Genomic DNA, 19,971 nt, shown 5'->3' with positions numbered 1-19,971 from the left:
TGCTTCTTGCCTCAATGTGTTCTTACGTTTGTTTTTCTCAACTTTGGGCTATTTCCTCCCTTTAAGGACTGATCTCACCATTCATTGTATTACAGCTACCCCCACTAGCACCTTATTGTCCTTTCCAGCTGACCTCCAGCCTGATGTTATTTATTTTAATAATCACTCATTGTATTACACTAACAATACTAACTGTGTGGTGTGACATGTAAAAATAAAGAGATATAACCGGTTAGAAGAAAGAAATTTAAGAGTATCAGTCAGTTAAAAATCCACATTTGCATTTGTTTGATAATCCTGTCCGCCATGAATTGTGCCGTGATGAGGTGGACACACACGTCTACACTTAAAATGTCAGAGAGACAGAGACAGGCTAACAATATCTACAACATATGTTGATTATAAATAGAGAGCAGCATGGGACTTTCTACTCAAACATCACTCCTGTTGCTCTCTTTGCAGCAAATGGTTTTCCTTGAGCTAGTTTCAACATGTTGTTGTAAGAAGGCCAGCAGGAGGAAAGAGAGCGCTCTCTCTATCTCTCGAGGAGACAGCGTGTCCCCTGTTGGTCATATTTTGCAATATCAACTTCTGATTGCATTTAATTCAAATACAGGGACACTGAACATGTCTGTGGTATACACTGTGGTTTTATTTTAAGATTTAGATACAAAAATGATAAAGACACTACACAAAGTTACATACAGTCATTTCATGGCTTTGTCAAACCACTGACAGATTCCTTGTAAAGTTCTCAATCTGAGGAGTTATAAACAAAACACTGATTCAAAGGAGCTCACTATTTCAAAAATACTGAACTGATTGGAATGATATTGATTAATAGTATATTAAGGAGCTGCTTTCATTTAAATGCTACCTACTGACAAAAATACTGGAAAAAGCTCATGACTTATGAGCAATTAAAGACAGCTTAATGTGTCTACATCCAAGACCTCAGTGCAGAATCACAACAGATCTTCAAGTCTTTTATGAGTTTGGGCTTGTGAAGTCTCAAGATGAGGCAAATTCATCCAATAATTAATACAAAAATGTTCATACAAGTTACTATGCATGCATTTTTGTATCTTATAAATCAAAAGGAGGATTTATTAATGTCTGGTTTCACAGACTAACAAGCTAAAAATAATTTTCAAAACAATCGTTGGGTCTGAAAGATGTGATACTTTTGAATTGAAGCTTCACATCAATTCAGTTGATTTTGAAAGAGAATACAGATGATTGATTGACAGCACCTCAAGACACTAAATGGCCACTAATACTGTAAAAAAAAACTGTCATAAGACAGAATCTGAAAAGTCTGGAATCATCAGGAAACTACAAACAGGTATCAGATGTTATCAAACTGGCCTCATTTCACCCCACACCTCCATTTATAGTCATCACAATAATTGCTATAGAAATAACCCACCCAGCTCATGTTCAGTGCTATTTGGTGCACAGCACCAAACAGCATGTAGTAGCATGTAGCTTACGCAATTAAGAGGTAAAAGCAGATAACATCTGTTCTCACTTGATTTTTTCTCTTCTAGCTGGCATCATTTCTGCTACGGCACACAACATCCAGGAAGGAAACGTTTACATATTACTGTCAACTGCCCGTATTACAAAGCCATTGACTTGCTTTAGTTTAATTTGCCCATGGCCAGAAAAACTGCACAGTAGTGAAAAGAGAGTTTAAAAAGTTTAAAAACAAGTAAAATAGTCCTGGTAAAAAAAACCCTGGTAATTCACATTACCAAGCAATACTGACGTGTAGTGTATGTGGAGAAAACATGTAATGACAAAAAGTGTGGTGTATCCCCATGAATCCAGACTATTACAACACTATATGGAGAGAACTGTCACCGTATCAGGCCCTACTGTAGGCCACTTCAAGCATCTTGAACTAATCAGATTGCTATCAAAGTGTGACCAGTAAACACTGAATCTGAATCAAAAGACCTTCAAGTGCAAATGGATGCATTTGCATAAGCCACATACAGTATGTCACTAATTATGTTACAAGCTCCTCCAAAAACATTTCCAATCACATCAATGGATTGTTAAATAAAGTTGTTTTTGGTTGAAAAGTGCAATTAGATTTCTATCAAACAAGCACTGATTTGCAAAGAGTAAAAAAATGTGGATATACTATCTGGACATATTATCTAGACAATAAAAACTATAGAAAACGGGGCCTTAAGTTAAAGAGACATGATTGTTGAGAAAATATAGTCATGGTGTCTTCACAGCGCAAAGTGCATGAACCATGTTTCTGAATCTTCCATCACATATAAAGTATAAAATATCAAGGAATCTGAAAGGAGTCTTTGATCCACTGGTCTCTGGAGTTGCTGTTGGGTGCTGGCAGACGCAAAGACGAGGAAGAGGGCTGCTGTGAGGGAATCCCTTTCTCCTCCTCATCCTCCTCCTCTACTTCATCCTCCTCCTCCTCCTCCTCTTCCTCAGAGTATCCATTATCAGCACTGAACGAACCCTCAGACAGAAACGAGGAGCCCTTGTACTCCTGGATGGACTCATGGAGAGACCACAGCTGGCACAGCAGAGACATGTCGAGCTGACGCAGACCCACCTGTTGTACACAAACACAAAATATCTGTTCTAGTTACCGAGGATGATACAATGAATGGGGAAACTAAGGAGAAAATTTAGAGTGACAGTTGATTTTTATTGTCCATTAAGAAATCCTTTCATGATGCACTTTCAATGTAAGTGATGGGAGACGAAATTCAAAGCCCTCTTTTTGCACAGAAATGTATTTAAAAGCTTATTTGGGGCTAACATGAAGTTTTAGGAGTTTGTGTTAGTCAAATCAGGTTAATATCTGTCAAAGTTACTGTCATATTGGTGTCACATTCATCTCTTTTTGTTACGACTCCACTGTAGCTGAGCAGGTAAACACTGTCTGTAGACAGACACAAAGAGGGATTTTTTTTATAAAAAGATTGTAACTGTGGAAAATATCCTCTTTATTTGACTAACTCAGCTGGATGAAACCTTTTAACTTTTAAAAAGTCTACATTTTCTTAAAAACTAGGACTGTAAACATTGTAAGCGCATATGGAGACTATCTTCTAATGGCCAGTGTGAACAGGAGGAATGATTACAGCAAGATGCTCAGTGCTCATTTGTACACTTGACTATTGTTCTAAGACAGACTTGAAAAATTGTGAACCCGTCCTTTGATACACATGTTGACAGCTTCATGACAAACTGAACAAACACTGATTAAACTGCTTGCAGATTTGTGGAAACAGAACAGGGCCATTTCAAAGGTTTTTACAGCAGAGCATTGGACATATTTGTGCTATTAATACATTTACACAGACATGTATTGTATGTGAGTAAACCATCTTACCATCTCTTTCCGTAGCAGAGCCAGAGCCGCGTCCAGTCCGCCCGGTTTGCCCTGACCGCAGCGCGGCGCGTCCCCGCCGCCCCGGCTGATGTCGGCCTGGATGCGCGCTCTCTTGCTGTGGACCTTCTCGATGTCCCGCCACGACCCGCCGCTGGAGTTCAGGATGCCGCTCAGGCCCTTGGGCAGCGGTGGCAGCCCCTCTACCGAGAAGACACCGCCCACCTGACAGTCAGCCGCGCCGCACAGACTCCCGTTCATCGCAACGCTGCACGGTGGATAGTAAACTCAGCAGGAAAGCTACAGTTTACATGCGCGTTTTGCATTACCTGCAAGGGTCTCCCAGGAAAGACGATCACTTACAAATGCACGTACAGTCTAATGCTGACTCACCATCACCCATAGGTGGTATTTTCCTCTCTCCCAGCAGCAGAACAAAGCGCTGTCTCAAGTCTTGGAAATTGGCTCCTTAAAGACAAAAGCGAATCAGTGTGTTCCTGTTTTCTGGATGTGAGCGAGTTACAGCAGAAGCCACGAATGTCGGGATAATGGCAGGCTTCCTGGCTTTGTTTTGCTTTTCCTTTGTGTAGGAGAGTTTACCGACATCTCTCGGCTCCGCCCGGCAGTCACCGCGCCACGCCCCGCCAGTCTGTATTTGGTGTTGGACAGTGGTTTGTCTGATTGTACTGGATCGCTGCTGAGCTGCTACAACATAAAGAGATGCGCTCCGACTGTCCAACACTGATAGCTTTTACAATGCCATGATTAGGTAGACATGTAAATTGTTAAAGATCCCCTCCACACATGTTTTAGGACATAAAAATCCTCTCCTCGGAATAATAAATTGTGTTGGACATGTTTTTCCACAAAAAAAGCTGTTACCTTGTTAAAGACAATTAAAATGACATTATACTCCTCCCTCATTGAAAAATACAGAATCTATGCGTTATGCAAATATTTTTCCTGTCAAAAGTTTAATTGCTGGATACCAAATGTCTCTAACTTCACTGAAAAGGCCATTCTTTGTATTTGCACCAGAGGCTTCAAGTTTACACGCCACACTTGTGGAAGTTATATGCTGGCCCTCCTGTGGCTCCAAATTAGTTGTGACGTCACAAATCATGCACCCTTTTAACTCAGATTGAAGGTGAGCTCAAAGAAACTTTCCACTTTCAGCACATGAATGAAAACTGCCTTCTAGTGTCAAACTGCAGATGCATCATTCTGCACAGTGAAGCTCAAATATCCAACTGAAGGAACAAGAAAACAAACAAAACAAATTTGTGACTGGAGGGGGACTTTAAATTAACCACATTAAAGAAACAATAAGTAAATGAGAGCATCAACAATCTTAATCAGGCCAATAATTGTACAATGGTAGCAACTAAAGATGCATAATAGTGACTGCAGATGCAATTGTAATTCACTAGACACATTTTAAACACAAATGCAATTTCCATGTTTATTGGTACTAATAGTACAGCATTTTCTGATTAACAAACTTCGTGGCATTGCTCTTTGCATTTGGCGCCCTCTTGTGGAAAGAAAACACACTGCAGAACTCCTAAACAGGCAAAGCTTTATTCAGGTACTTAATTAGAAAACTGACTGCCTTGAACAACATTGAAGCTGGCTTTTTCTAATATGAAGTGCATTGTTCAGAAGTGCACCGTTTATTTGCTCTAGATGTTTTTAATGAATACTGAATGATAAGCGTGACTTCTGAATGTTGCTCTGTCTCATCTGAGCATCACTGAATCACATGACCATCATGCATCAAAAATATTTACAATAAAAGCCTCAAACTGCCAGCAAACAAGGACAATCTTTGCATCACAACAGAGTCAGAGACAACAGGAATCCGTTGGAGTGTCCACCTGAAAAGCAAACAGAAAAATGCACCTATGTTTCTCTGTGATCAGAGGGCCGTTGTGTTTAACAACACTGCAAAGGTCTATACATTTAAACTGGTGACTTACAATTTAGTAGTATGTTTTACATCAGCACAGACACTCTTGCTTGTGCAGACACAAATATACAGGTATGTGTGCACTGGGGTCTACCATGTCCATATTTCAGTTTATGTTCAACTTTTTTGTGATTCTGTTTATACTGTGGCCATTTTTGATTTACTGAAGCTAATTTTATGGAAATATGTCCACCAAATTTAGGGAATTTAATGGCTAGATGATTTAAGATTAACGACAATGAATGTGCACTGACAAGTGTTCAGTTCTTATCATTGTATAACATAACTTACAAATCAACAAAAGCAAATGTTCAAACATTTGTACTTCAACATATTATGAAACCATATAACATGATATTTCTGACAGCCCATTATAGGTTTGTTAACTCAAGAGCAACCTGTGCACTTTGATATTTTAATCCTATTTCAAGTGCATTTTCTGACCAATTTTGAATTCAGCTCTATGCAAAAATTCAGTCAAAGAGAGATGCTGCAAAGCAGCAAACCAGAGTCAGTATTCCAAGACAGAAGCAAGTAGAAACAGCGTTCCCAGTATAATTGTTTCAGCCAGTACACGATGGTTATTGGCTGAGCTCCTTGAGGCTGCGCAGTGAGTTGGCACAGCTGGTGATTAGGCTGCAGAGCTGGATACTTGCTTCCAGCGAGGCTGCGCTCTGTAGCTGGTTGGTGGCCCAACGAAGTTTGGTTAAAACAGCTTCCTCAGCTTCTTCCAACACAGGTTGGCGGGCAGTCCTCTGTGGACAAACTGGGGGGCGAGTGGGTGCCAAAGGTGGGGTGGGGGCAGGAGTTGAAGGAGGGGGTACAGCAGGTGGAGGCAGGATGGCTCTTCCCCCTGCAGCTGCCCCCTCACAGTGCTCTGGTCTGGGTTGAGGAACTGACCCACTTGCCTGAACAATGCTGCTGGGGCCTCCGTTGAGTTCAGGGGCCTGGGGTGGTGCAGGGGACTGAGCTGCAAGCTGCCGTTCTCTCACCTGGGACAACGCTGCCTGCGCATTTAGTGCTGAGAGGATTGGAGATGAAGAAGGAGGGGAGACATGAGAACAAGAGCAAATAAAAATTTACAAAAGGGACAAAGCAAGAGGAGCAGCGATGGAGGAGAGGAGAAAGAATAAAATATGTGAAGATGGAGCAGAAGACACAACAGATGAGACAGCTGGTTTACTTATCACGTGTGTGCATTAAATGTGAGTGTGTGAGTTGTGTATACCAGGGTTGTCCTTGTCAACATCAGAGTCCAGCTCCTGACATGAGACACAGTAGTTTTTCTGCTGTCTGTCCTGGAGGAGGATTGTCTAGAAACACAAAACAAACTTAGTTTAACACATAAATATTACTCCACTCACATCGTGTGTACAGTATTTAGGCACTGCTACCCTAACAAACTCACCCCACACACAGCACAGCAGTCTCCCAGCATCTTGTATCCTTTGAGCAGGTAGTCTCCCATCAATTTACTGATTTTGTCTTGTCGCTCCCTGCGAGCCTGGATCACCTTCATCTCTGCTTCTGTTGGGGGCTCCCACTCAAAGTCCTCGTCATCTGGGGTCAGTAACAAAGTGTCGATTTAATTAAATGTATTGCATATGCACAGACACTGTTGCTGAGCACTATTAACCTCAAAGAATTCGTTGTTTTTTGCTGTGAATTTGCCAAATTTACTAATTAAATTTTATAAGACGTTTTCAGGGTTCGTACAACACTTGTATCCACACTGTGTTGATTTTAAAAGTAATTAATACTGCCGAACTGCTCTGCTAGGGAATGATGACAAGCTAGTTAGCAAATCAACCGGGCTAACGTCAGCTAACGGTATCAAGCTACATGGTGGCGACGACAAATCTTAATGAGATAACAGCAAAACTACATACGAGAAACTATGTCTATACGTGCGCCAAAAATAGTTCTTTTTCGACAGTACAAGTAAATTGGTGAAATGTCAAAGTTAGCTCGCTATCTCGTAAGTTCACAAACCTCCATTCATAGCCATGTTGCTTCAGCAGTACACACGTTTTGCGCGATGACGTCAGAGTCGTCAAGCGTAGTCGACGTCGTCTTCTTCGTGTGCCCAAGGAAGGTTCAGGAGAGTCGTTGCCCTCTGCCGGTGAAAAACTGGTCATGAAATAGTCATGCCACTAAAACCAAGCGGATACTACCAAAGAGTAAAGAAGCACATCAGTGCAAGTTCTTTAGTAATAAATCCATGGTAGCTCCGGGTCTGAAAATTGAAGCCAATGCGGAAGTGCCTGAAACCTGCATTCTTTCTAATGGCCAGTAGGGGGCGACTCCATTAGTTGCAAAAAGAAGTCCCGATTGTATGAAGGTCTATGAGAAAATGACCCTACTTCTCATTAAACACCTTCCTGATGAGTTTATGGTCTCAATCGCTAGTTTCGAGTCTTCTTAAATACAGAATAATGTTCATTTTGTAAATTATGGTCCCATTTAAAGTAAAATAGACGATAAATCAGGGTATGCTTTAGGGCGTGGCTACCTTGTGATTGACAAGTCGCTACCACGGCGACAACGTTGATAACGTAACGTAACCACGGCGTGACCCCGGAGTATAGGTGAAGCTGTCGCTATTCACAGTGTGTTTTCAGTTCATTTAAGTTAACTGCAACATTTTGGTTGTGTAAAAAAGTCTTATTCAACGGTTGGTTGTACTAAAAGACCCTTTAAGGATTGGACGTTCAGTTTTTCTGGTAAGTAAATTTTGATTTAATGATTTTAGGCCTGTTTTTCGCTAGTGAAAATTAACATTAGTGTTAGCATTATCACAGTTAACCATAAATTCTAGCACCGTGCTATGCTAACCAAGCTAGCAGCTAGCACTAGGGTCAACTCCACCCTCTCGTCCAAATATGGTCACTTCTGGCTCCAAAAATCAAAGATGGCAGCAATCAAATCCAAGATGGTGATAGTCAAATTGCTAAACTCGTGGCTTCAAACAAAACAGCAGTCCTCAAACCAATGGGTGACATCACGGTGACTACGTCCATGTTTTTTACAGTCTATGACTAAAATCTATGAGACTACATTATACACATTCTCCCTGTGGCTTCTCATTGGTTTAAAGTAGGCAAGGATCAATTAGAGAAAGGTGATGTAGGGTAGGTAGGTAAGTACTTTATTAATCTCCGGGGGGAAATTTCTTTGTTACAGCAGCAATAGCAATACAGAGAATAAGAATAAAAATTAAAATAAGGGTAAGGACAAGAATAATGATAAAAATAAAAATAAACAATACATTCTACAGGATGTCACGTGTTTTTTGCACCACTAGGTTTTAGCCATATTTGAATCACAATCTAACAACGGTCGGGGGGTAGTTTGCCTATGTTGCCAATGTTAACCTCTTTTTTCCTCCTCTTCCTCCTCCTCCTTCTCCTCCTCCTCCTACTACTACTACAAATTACTATTACTTCAGTTATTTCATTTTTACTAATGATTATTTAATGTTACAAAAATACTTTGAAAATAAGTTTTCAAATTTTTTTATTACGATATGGCTCATTGACGTCTTTTTAATAGTTTTTGGGCAACAAAGGAGGTCTATGGCACATGCAGAGGAATAAGATACTATATCCGGCTTTGGATACACACACAATATGTTTAAGTAGATCAGTTCATTGTTGGACATGAGAAATCTTACGGTTGCACATGAGATTTGTTGACTACAAGAACCATATAGAAAATCCCCAGCCTTATCTTTTAAATGACTTAAAGAGTTTGAAAGAAGAATTGGTTATTAGCCAATACATGAACAGCACTACAGCATTTCTTAGTCCTACTGCTATACCAAAAAGTGAAACTTTTTCCTAAAGCTATGGGATTACACCCATATTTTGCAGTATGGAACAGCAACACAACTGTGAATGCTTCAGAAACACAAAGAGAGAAGAGAAAAAGATAAGGGGAGAAAGCCTCAATGTTTCAGCGCCACTGAGAGAGACAAAGAGGCTGGGGCCTTGTCCCACAGTGGTGCCGCCCTACCTATGAAGTTACACCCATAGCTGTGGGGGCTTTTAGACAGATAAGAGATACTTGGAGGAAACTGTAATGAGCATAAAAGTAGTATGCATTGCTCAGTAAACACACTAACCTCCTGCCACCAATATCCTTTCCACAAATACAAAGAATAAGAAGTAAAAAGCACTGCTTTGTACATAACATACTTGCTATGAAGGGTAAGCATCTGTAAATATTATGAGACCAATTCAAAGAACATAATGCTCTAGAAAACTAAATCTACTGTATTAATTAGTATATGGATTACTGTGCCCTGTAATTTATAGGTTTATAGGTTCCTCAGATTTTTACACTATCATTCTTAGGCTTCCTATTTTGTGTCCCCATATTTTTGTAACATATTTTGTGCAAATTTCCACATAATTACAAAATGTTATTCTGTATTTTGTAATCTGAGGTCAGGTTTTACCCAGAAGAGTGAATGAGAGCCATGTTCTCATTCTAAAAGTTGTCCTCTCAGTTTAATCAACTATTTATAAAAAAAAAAAAGAAATAAATGAGACAGAAACAAAAATCAAACCCACACCAAAATAATTCAGTTTTTAAAGGTTTTATTGTATTTTGAGGTATTTGATGAGGCCAGTCAAAAACATTGCCAGGTATTTTTTGCAAGAAAGAACAAAGTGTCATTCAAAATGATTTTCAGTGAATCACATTAATCCAAAGCGCTCAAACTGATTTCCTATCTTTCCCCATTCACATTCTGAAGTCAGCTGTTTCGTACACGTTTGTGTATCTATGTGTGTATCTACTGTAAATCTTTGGTCTCTAAATTTTGGATACTACTGTATTTTGCAATCGAAATACTCCCTTTACAGCTAAGTGACATTCAAACAACAAGAACAGGAACAACAACATCTGTGAGGGGACTGACAGGACATCTGTGTGTATATCCTTGGTATGTTGAAAAGGTCGTTCTCTTCAGTTTCTCGGTTATTGTTATTTGGTCTCATCACACCAGTCATATCCTTCTTCCTCTTTGCTCTGTGTCATTTCCCCTCGTTGTTTTCCTGTCTTTCTGTGGGTATCTTCTCAACCTCCATGGCATCATCCTCTCTGAAAAGGAGCAAACACAAAAGCAAGTTACCACATGTGTATTGTATGTCAAGATAAAATTACATCAGATTAGCATTTTAATCCTCAGAAACCTTTTGGCATTGGCACTGCACGACATATCTGTTAACATACACCTAATAAATAAATATGGGATCTTCACTCAAATGAATAAAAAAGAGAATACATTGACTCACCTTGACTATAGGGGAGTTTTTTTAAGACACTGTAAAAAGAAGAACATAAAAAATTAATAAAACTGCTGAACATCACCACCTAATAACAAAATATCAAAAGTCACCTCTAAATTGCACTTCTTGTCTTGGCTATCTTGGATAAATAGTTTTAAAATAAAAGTATTAAAGGGTCATTTAGCACTTACACTGATGTGAAGTCTTTACTCTGCTCAGTGTGTAGAAGAAGTAGAAGAAGAAAATAGCAGGATAAGAGGTCAGCCTATAATCTGTGAGATGTGGCAGCAGTAATATATAAGTTTGTGTTATTGAAAATTACCTTCGGGTTTGGAGTGCATGAGCATCAATGGCAGTTCCACTGTGACGTCACTGCAGAGAAAAAACAAACCAACCAATCAGAATAACACAGACAATTAGGGATCACTGCTAATTGGCTGTGATATGATTGTAAATAAACACTACTCACCTGGCAGTGAGGCCGCCAAGCAGGCTACATGAAGATAAGAGGGACATCACAAGACAGTTTAGACATGTTGACCAAGCCTCCTGTTTAAATACAGTATTTTTGATCTTTTATTTTTTTGTTGTTGTGCCAAACACTTACCCTCCTCCGGCCACCATGAGGTTAATCTTAATCTTGTAGGAAACCAGGATTCCCAACATGTCTTTGTCTATACCCTGTCCCCTGTGGAAAGGAAGAATTACAAGGATTTGAGGGATTAGAGGGTTTAATTCAGTTAAATGTCTTTTTAAAAACTCTTATAAGACATCATGGACATGCGGTGACATGTGAGAAAAGCTACTGTAAATTTAAAACTACAAAGTGACAAATGTGTTGTATGCAAAGAGGTCAGTCACAGAAAAAAGAACTGCATTTTGGACTTTGCTTACTTTCCTGATTTGTCTGAACTTTCTAGCAGTAATCTAATTAATTACATGTAAATCCTACTTTGGTCCTGTCCGCTGTGTTTGTGCACTTACATAGTGGTGGAGGCCAAGTTGGTGTCCTCGTCTTTCAGTCGTCCATCCAGCGCCAGCCCCCTTTTCTCCTTGTTTTCAGACAGCAGGGGGGTGATGGATACAGTATTCTCATAGGTGGCACTAGGATCCACTGTCTCTCTGGAAAGGGGCAAAACAAATGCATAAGAATAAACACCAAACGGTATGTTGGAATTTTGCTTCTGTGACACATGATGTTTGACAGTAAATGTAAGTTTCCTGTGCACATACCCAAACTCTTGGGAAAGAACAGTCTTGGTGTATTTGTCTGCTGAGTAGAGGACGATGTCTGTGGTTTGGTCCACTGAGAGAAGAAGAGAGGAATGTGTTATCTTGGTAACAGCGGCAGAATTAAATCTGTATAAAAGCATGTCTAAAATCAGAGTTACCCACCAGTGATTTTGATTTTCTTCACTGTCTTGTTGCTTTCGTTGTTGATTTTGATTTTGATTGGGATTGCCTCTCCATGGAGGAAGAGCTGTGGTCAAACCAGGAAACAGATTTTAATATCTTCTTTAATATCTGTGTTGTATGTTACTACAGGTAAACTATTGTCAGTTAGCTGAAGTTGTCTGTGAGATTGAATAACAAGTAGTAAAACTACTGAGACACTTCAAATAATAAATTGTTGCTACTGTACATCTTTCTCCATTGAAGCTTCTAGATGAACAGGCTTGTCGGACATCATGAAGCTTTTGCAGATATCAGCCTTGGGCCCGGCGCCCACCTTAGAGGGGGCATACTGGATTTTACGAATGATAAGGCGAGCAGTGTCCCTGATGGGCAGAGAAGAAGAAAAGATTGAGTTATATAGAGTCAAGTAGAGAAAATGTCAGTCAGGCAGAGAATGAAAGTATACTCACTTCTTGTCAATCTTCTCATCAGCGCTACACTTTTCCATGGCAAGGAAAGTTTTGACCTCAAAGTCAACACCACAAGACTGCAAAGAAAAAATAAAAAGTTAGCAACTACAACAACGACCAATTAACAATTGATACATACTAAATCAATGGGTGAAGTCTATTTTATTGTGTAGGTGAGGGTTGTTAGCAGATTAGCAAGAGGTTTACCTTGCCCTTGTCATCAGGTCCAGGCTGCAGAGACACCGAGCATGGCAGGTTGTTAGGAATCTACAGATGCAAAGAAGAAAGAGGCGTTGTTTTTATTCCATTTATATTCTATAATAAAAGTTTTCATATCTTCAGAGATTGCACTCAAATGACTAAATGGAAGTAACGATATGGGAGTTCAGGACCCGTTTTTAGGTCCCGAAATTCTCATTAATTTTAGATATTTGTCAAATTGTCATTTAAATATGAGAACAGCATACTGTTATGTTTCTTTTTGTGCATTACAGAAGGATTATATAGAAACAAGTGTCTTCTTCAAACCTATTTATTTCCTTTTTTAATGAATAATATATCAAAGAAATCTGTCACGACCCTGTCTGTATATAAAGTAACTTAATCCCAAGTTTGAGCTCTAACAGCCTATATTTTCATTACAACCTGTAGTGCAAAGGGTGGAACGTGTGTTTGAACAGGCTGATAGACTTGTTGTCATACTTCAAAAGTGAATGGGTATGTGTTGTCTCCAGCCTTCTTCAGCAGAGTGTCGTGCATTTCGCTCAAGGCGGGCTTGTGGCTTTCAGGGTAGATCTGGACATGCTGGATCCAGATGTCCTTCCTGAAGCTCAGGCCCATCACGTCCAGGTCATCACTACCGTAACGGAAGGCACATGCCAGCTGCACAAATACTGTCAACACAAAAAAATCAGGTGCATTGTTTTATTATGGTCTCTTGTCCTTGGAAAATTTAATTGAATTGAATATGGAATTGATGTTTATACTTTACTGATGTTACCTTTTCTGTCTCCAAAATCTTTTGTGTCCAGCTTTACAACACCATCTGTGAAGTGACAGACAATGTTATATTCATCATCCACACACACACACACACACACACACACACACTGAGGAAGGAACGTACCGACTTTGTCCACTGTGTTCATGTGGTCCACATAGTCCCTCTTGCCCAGGTAGAGGGTCAGCTGTAAGACAGAAGGAAAGAAAAAACAGCTGAGTGTTCCTGTTGACTGTGAGTCTGTTTCCAAGTATGTTTCCCTCATTTTCAATTGATGAAAAACACTCAAGACTTACCCCTCCGTTTCCGCTGGTCTTCTTGAAAATCCTTTGTAAAAAAAAAAAAGAAGAGAAACACCATCATTCATTACTTCTCATAACATTCATTTTAATTGTACAGGAGGTACAAGTACAACTTGTGTGTAAATAAGAGTGTGCCCTTTGATAGAGTTGTCTGGATTAACCAGATAAAATAATGATTAGTTTTAGACTCTGGAGGTAAAGTAGTCACCTTGGCAAGCAGCAGAAGGGTCAGTAATCCCTTATTCCCTTTTATCCAGTTAGGAATAGCAACGTGTGAAGCAGCTTTACCTCATCTTGCCTGGATTGAGAGGCTGCTCCAGGTGAGGTAGCCACAAATGGTTTCCTAAATCACTGATTTCCAGAGTTATCGCCAATAGCTCATTATGTTACGGTCTGAGACCACATTTGGACCAACACCACTAAGCCTTCACACACCTTAAATAAAGGCTTTAAACCCCTTGTCACTTTGAGGAGTTGGCTGACCTGGGTTAAAGTCTGCAACTCCAAGACAAAAAAGTGTAACACAGTTTTCTAGTGTCAGCTTTACAGTTCTTTTCATTTCTTTTTAGCGAAAAAAAACAGGTATTTTGGGGGAGATTACAGTGTGAAGAGCTACACCATAACTGTCTTTATCTTTTCTTAAGCCTTGATTTTTCAGTTTGAAACCAGTACGGAGAGCACAACTCAGGGTACTTTTAGGGGACAGAAAGAAAATAACAAAAGGAAAATAACACTTACTTTGCCATATCTGGAGGATCTTGAGAAGTGTTCTGAGGGGACAGAAGAAAAAAACATATAACTTTAGGTTATTAGGAGGTCACAGCATCTGTCAGACGTTGTGATTAAGCCATTGATCCTTGACCAACTGTCAGCTCGCTGGCAGCCAGTGTGATGTTTTGTTTTAAGGGCAAGGAAGGTTAATCCTTTGCGATAAGATTACACCATCAGTGTTGGAATGCCTGAGCTAAAGCTGTTATCATTCTGTATCTGCTAACTGGCACCAATCCAATGGACACAAGTCTTGCAGTAAACTCCTGGGAAGATTTACATTGCACACGATTATGTCAGAAGGTGTTGCCCTCAAATGTAATAGCAGGGGCAAAGCTGTTGCTTGAGTGGACTATTCAAGGACTGTTAAATGGATAAAACTCATTCAGTTGCTATAGTATTCTTGGACATGATAAGACACTAAATCCAGACTGTAGCCCTCTATAGCTCTGTAATGAGGATTAGAAAGCTTTGCAAAATGTTTAACAGTGCTGCAGGTGTATGTTTAATGGTTGTTTATTGAAAGATTTCAAAAGGAACTGGGGTGCCATGAGTTCACTTTTAAAGGCACCATCTGCTGTCCTGAGACTGTTTGGTCTTATTTACTGCAGCATTTATCTTGAAACACAGTCTGTTAAGTAAAAACTAAATTGTTGTAATTAACATTGTGCAGCAAACTTTCTAAAAAGCCTTTGTACAAATGTAAGAGGAAAAAAGAATAAAGAAGTCAAGGCCACTGACTGCATTATAAAAGTTGGTTTCTGGGCAGTGCAGCAATTTTCAAAATACAGCATAGTTTAGGCTTTCTATCCTAGTATTGATCAGTTATTGATCAGCTACTGGCTTGTAATGAAGATAGGATAAACAAAGAGAGAGAATATTAAGTTGCCTATTCTACATCTATGCATTTGGTTGTTTTCTTGTTTCTTCATGCACACTGATAGCAGGTAACTATTCACAAAGAACTTTCAAACTACAACACCTGTGTGGAATAAGGAGCATGACCAGCACATGAATTTCAGCACCATGGAGAGGTACAGTACAGACACCATCTGTCAGTTTTGATTTGCTAATTATTGTGAAATATCTAGTAAATACACACAACTGCTTAGCAGCTAATCTAAATGCTAATGAACTAAATCATCACTCATACGTTTCTTGTATTTTTGCAACCACCTTGCTGAAACTATCAAGTATATTTAAACATTTAATATCTTCTTTAATATCTATTCACCTGTTATATTTCACAGTTAATATGGTGATGTATTAATCTCCTGTTGTTATTATTGCTCAGTTTAGCATAATTGATGCTGGCTGCAGATAATCTAGATTTGTCTCTCTAAACTGAACTGAGGAAATGTATCTTGTATCTGTATTTCACACTGTGAAAATCATTATCACTTAAACTAATATGTGTCTGCACCTCCAAGCTACATCAGGGTTGTGGTTCTGAACTGTCTTACAAGAGCAATTTGGGGAGATTAGCACATTTACCTGCAAACCCACCTACTGTCAGTCATTTAGTCCACTTTAATATACAACAGCCACACTTTGACCCTTTATGGCCCGGCTGATGCATTGGCACAAAGATTAAGCTTAAGATATTTAGAGAAATTGTGATCTTATTTTAATTGTCTGTAATAGAATGAACAGTAATAAAATTAGAATGACTATAACTATTTCCACTAAACCCCAAAGTGTAAGATAACACTGATTTGCAGTTTAAAGTAGGAAGAGTTTCTGGCTCTTCCCTAGTGGCGTACTCATACTCATGTAGTTTTTCCTCATCAGTGAATTCTATTAAAAAAGTAAAATCATGCCTCTTACTCCAAGTGAAAATTCAGTATTTCATCATTAGTATCAGCACTCTATTCATCCATCCATCTTTTCATCATTCCATCCATCCATGAAGACGTCTTACCTCTTCTCAGTTGTCTGGGATCTTGGTAGTGTTTGTCGGAGTAAGTGGAGAGTGCGGTCTGCAACAGTTGTTCTCCCTTTTTTATACCTGCAGCCTCTCTCTGTGCATCATGTGGGCTTAACCACTTCATTGCTGTTGTTGCCTGCTTTGTAATCCATTTAAGCAATCATCAGACAGCTTTTTTGGGCTACAAAAGGTTTAAAAATACCAGCCAGCCAAATCACAGGGGCAGACATACAACACAGTCACCACATGGCAGTGATAGTAGTAGGCTGATAATCCCCTCTGCACCTCCACAAACCAAGCCATCAAGTCTCAGTTGACTCAGAAGGGAGAATAAATCAGGGTCATTAAGTTTTTTCTCCTTTTGTTATTAGGGATCATCTCTATGAGTGGAATCATTGTGTTTTTTTTTGTGCAACAGCCTTGGATGTGTCGTGATATAAGCTTTACTGGCACGTGTTGGTTGTCTGGTGTTTAATAATAGCTTTCAGAACTGCTATTATTAGCCTGATCTACCTGTGAGCTGTGCCCGATTTAAACAAGGAGCCATGCTGTGCCATTGCAGTTAAATGGGGAACAAGTATCTAAACAATCTGTCCTTATTGGTTAGTTAGCTGTTTTTCAGTGTTGCTCACAAAAACTCATAGAGACAAATGTTAAAAACTATCAAACTTGAGACACATTTCTTCTACCAATATCTGAGGTAAAGACGTGTATTTGGTCAAAGAGTAACAAAAGTAAACAAAAACTTTTACTTTAAGCCCATGTGCAGAATTATCTTTTCAAGGAACCAACAAATCTGATTAACAATTTCAAGTAACTTGATTGGAATTATGGTAAAAGTAAAGGTTTTATAATATTTATAGATATTTGTGGAGCAATGTAAAGATTCTCAGTATTCCAATCTGTCTGATCTCAGCAGATTAAGGGCTCCCAGTCAATTTATGGTACGGATGATGGGAGAACCGATGCCAATGTGAGCGTAAGCTGTCTTATTCAACGGTGTCTCAGTAACGTCCCAGAGATTAGACAGAATCTTTGGATTGATTCCCTTTTGACCTTTGAAACCCTATGAATCCTTCCACAGATCATCCATTATTACAAGGTGCAAGCCTGCAGAGCTTAACTTAAAATTCCAGTCAAGGTACCAATGTTTACAAAGAAACCAAAGACATCTGCCAGGCTGGAAAAAAAGGGAAATGTGTATAAAATGATACACAAAATACAGTACAGGTTAGACTTTCTATCCTAGTATTGTTGTTCACCTATTATTCAGCTACTGGCTCGTCATGAAGGTAGGGTAAACAAAGAGAGAGAATATTAAGTTGCCAATTCTTTATTTTTTCCTTGCATTTGGTTGCTTTCTTGTTGAGACTTGTAAACCGTTATGCATAGTGATAGCAGGTAACTATTCAGTAAGAACTTTGTGCATGTGCAGAATTTTCCAACTGATACACTGGTACAGTCACATAAATTATGTCTTGAGTTTGAATATTTATAAGAAACAAATGTTTCTCCAGTGAAGTGCTGAATTACTATGCAGTAGTTAAGGTGAAGTTTATGAGGATGAATGAAAATATTACAGTTCATATAGTTATGTATGCTTTTTTAACACATCGGGGGTAATGCATTTTGCTGACTGTACTGTATTCTTTAATATTTCAGGATTTATTTAAGGGAAACTTGCTTGTGGGCTTAATTGACAAACAAGGTCATCTACATCAGTGGTTCCCAAACTGGGGGCCAGGACCCCCACAAGGGGTCGATGGATTAATCTAAGGGGTCGTGAGATGATAGGACAGGATAGGACAACAGAAAAAAACATTTCTGTCACACAGTTTTCTTTTTTTCCCCTCAAACCTTTGCTTTATTTATTGTAAATTACTGTATTTTATCTCCTCAGGCCTCTAAAAGTGCCTAATTTTTTTTTAAAAGCCCTCTTTCGTTTAACTGGCAGACATCGCAACATATGACGAGGGGTCCCAGGCATACACTTTGCTTTGTTTTAAAGGGACGCAAGCCAAAAATCTTGGGAACCACTGAACTAGATGATGTTTCTTTTAAAGTAAAGATGATTTAATAAAATACTTCATTTATTTATAGGGAAAGTGGGAGATGTCAAAGGGCCTTGGTTGTAACCCAGCCAAGGTCAGCAGTGTGACCTCTAGGTCAACAGGACACCCCACAAGGCAAGGGTTGCTGTGTTGTAATGACCGTGGCTTAACTGATTTACTTCGTTATCTCAAATCAAAATATAGAGGCTGTACAGATGAAGTGTTATGTGAAAGCTTTATCAGCTTTGTCATTACTGGTATCCATTTAATTTGACTGATGCAATGGAAAAATAAAGCTTTGATTGTATTTCTCAACAGCAGACAAAAATTTCCAAGTTCAAGTGGTTGTATAAACTTTCTAGCTATCAAAATATCACTCCTGAAAGCCATCTATTTGTGATCAGGGCAAGTCAGAATGAAACATAAATAGTAGGCTCAGGTTTTATTAGAACAGGACGCATTGCCTTGATACTAATCACTGTTCAGTCTGCCATGCAGTTTGCTTCCAGGAATCAGCATGTCCTCCCTGGCTCTCAGCCTTTTGATCACCAACCAAAACACGATGTGACAGGTGATTCCCTCAGATGAGGATCTCCCTACTGAACATGTGACTCTATGACAAACAGTGTCTCTCATCTGTTTACTGTACTAATATAAGACATATTTTGGACTTTGGAATCAATGATTTGATATTTATTAAGAACTATCTGAAGTTATTAGTGTGGTATGTACATCTTATTCCATACATCTAATATGAATATACAGAATTAAATAAAAAAGTATGGAAATACATATAAAAAGCCCATCATACTGGCAGTGTTAGTTTGATTTTATGGACACTGATATAAGGGGATATATTTACTGTATATATTACTACATTTTATCTAAATACTGCAGATTGAAATGAGTCAGAGATTCAGACACAGGCAGACTCTCTGCCTACTTAATGTACATAATCCACTTCATTTGTAAGCGCTCACCGAAATAGCCAACACCTAGACACGAAATGTTGTGGTGGTTCAGAACAAAGGCCGTCAGATTTAACTGCAGCTTTATTGATTGTGTTATTTTGACTTTCATACTCTCTACCACTGCTTCCACCACACACTGTAACTGTAACAGGTTTATTACACAAAGACAGGTTCTTTGTACCTGTGGGCGCATTTAAATGCAGTATAATTAATATTTTTACAATTTACAATTAAATTGTACCGAGTGTGCCATACTTATTTAGATTGGGGGGAAAAAATCAGTCAATATGTTCATTTTTATCCCAAACTCCCTTCTTTTGAAAACATTTACACGGTTTGATAGGAATACATAACAGACAAGTCTCTGGACTGGAAAAGAAAGAAATGTATATATTTTATATTTATTATTTTTATTTTGTAAAACAAATCCCATTTTAGCTCCTGGTGA

General features: G+C 39.0%; 3 protein-coding genes and 1 long non-coding RNA gene across 4 annotated transcripts; 1 reads left to right on the top strand and 3 right to left on the bottom strand.

The window, feature by feature from the left end:
* Positions 1 to 630: 630 nt before the first annotated feature.
* On the bottom strand, positions 631 to 4,014 carry fam89b (family with sequence similarity 89 member B). Its single transcript, XM_067608424.1, has 3 exons — positions 3,770 to 4,014; positions 3,380 to 3,644; positions 631 to 2,593 (listed from the first exon to the last, which is right to left on the bottom strand). The coding sequence occupies exons 2-3, from the start codon at positions 3,635 to 3,637 to the stop codon at positions 2,309 to 2,311; spliced, it is 543 nt and encodes a 180-aa protein (XP_067464525.1). The 5' UTR covers positions 3,638 to 3,644; positions 3,770 to 4,014; the 3' UTR covers positions 631 to 2,308.
* A 924-nt stretch (positions 4,015 to 4,938) lies between these two features.
* znrd2 (zinc ribbon domain containing 2) lies at positions 4,939 to 7,447 on the bottom strand. Its single transcript, XM_067608423.1, has 4 exons — positions 7,338 to 7,447; positions 6,754 to 6,905; positions 6,574 to 6,658; positions 4,939 to 6,366 (listed from the first exon to the last, which is right to left on the bottom strand). Exons 1-4 carry the CDS (start codon positions 7,351 to 7,353, stop codon positions 5,927 to 5,929), a joined length of 693 nt encoding a protein of 230 aa, XP_067464524.1. The 5' UTR covers positions 7,354 to 7,447; the 3' UTR covers positions 4,939 to 5,926.
* A 372-nt stretch (positions 7,448 to 7,819) lies between these two features.
* Positions 7,820 to 13,624, top strand: LOC137195798 (uncharacterized). Its single transcript, XR_010931165.1, has 3 exons — positions 7,820 to 8,068; positions 13,239 to 13,418; positions 13,536 to 13,624. It is a non-coding gene; the product is annotated as an uncharacterized lncRNA (long non-coding RNA).
* On the bottom strand, positions 9,930 to 16,655 carry arr3a (arrestin 3a, retinal (X-arrestin)). Its single transcript, XM_067608422.1, has 18 exons — positions 16,496 to 16,655; positions 14,545 to 14,576; positions 13,801 to 13,831; positions 13,631 to 13,691; positions 13,505 to 13,549; positions 13,207 to 13,397; positions 12,712 to 12,771; positions 12,505 to 12,581; positions 12,282 to 12,417; positions 12,035 to 12,119; positions 11,873 to 11,945; positions 11,624 to 11,761; positions 11,247 to 11,327; positions 11,109 to 11,132; positions 10,962 to 11,011; positions 10,831 to 10,850; positions 10,646 to 10,674; positions 9,930 to 10,451 (listed from the first exon to the last, which is right to left on the bottom strand). The coding sequence occupies exons 2-16, from the start codon at positions 14,550 to 14,552 to the stop codon at positions 10,846 to 10,848; spliced, it is 1,065 nt and encodes a 354-aa protein (XP_067464523.1). The 5' UTR covers positions 14,553 to 14,576; positions 16,496 to 16,655; the 3' UTR covers positions 9,930 to 10,451; positions 10,646 to 10,674; positions 10,831 to 10,845.
* Positions 16,656 to 19,971: the final 3,316 nt, after the last annotated feature.

The sequence above is a fragment of the Thunnus thynnus genome, chromosome 13 (assembly GCF_963924715.1).
Source record: "Thunnus thynnus chromosome 13, fThuThy2.1, whole genome shotgun sequence".
Taxonomy (NCBI): domain Eukaryota; kingdom Metazoa; phylum Chordata; class Actinopteri; order Scombriformes; family Scombridae; genus Thunnus; species Thunnus thynnus.
This window is presented reverse-complemented; position numbering and strand designations above follow the sequence as displayed.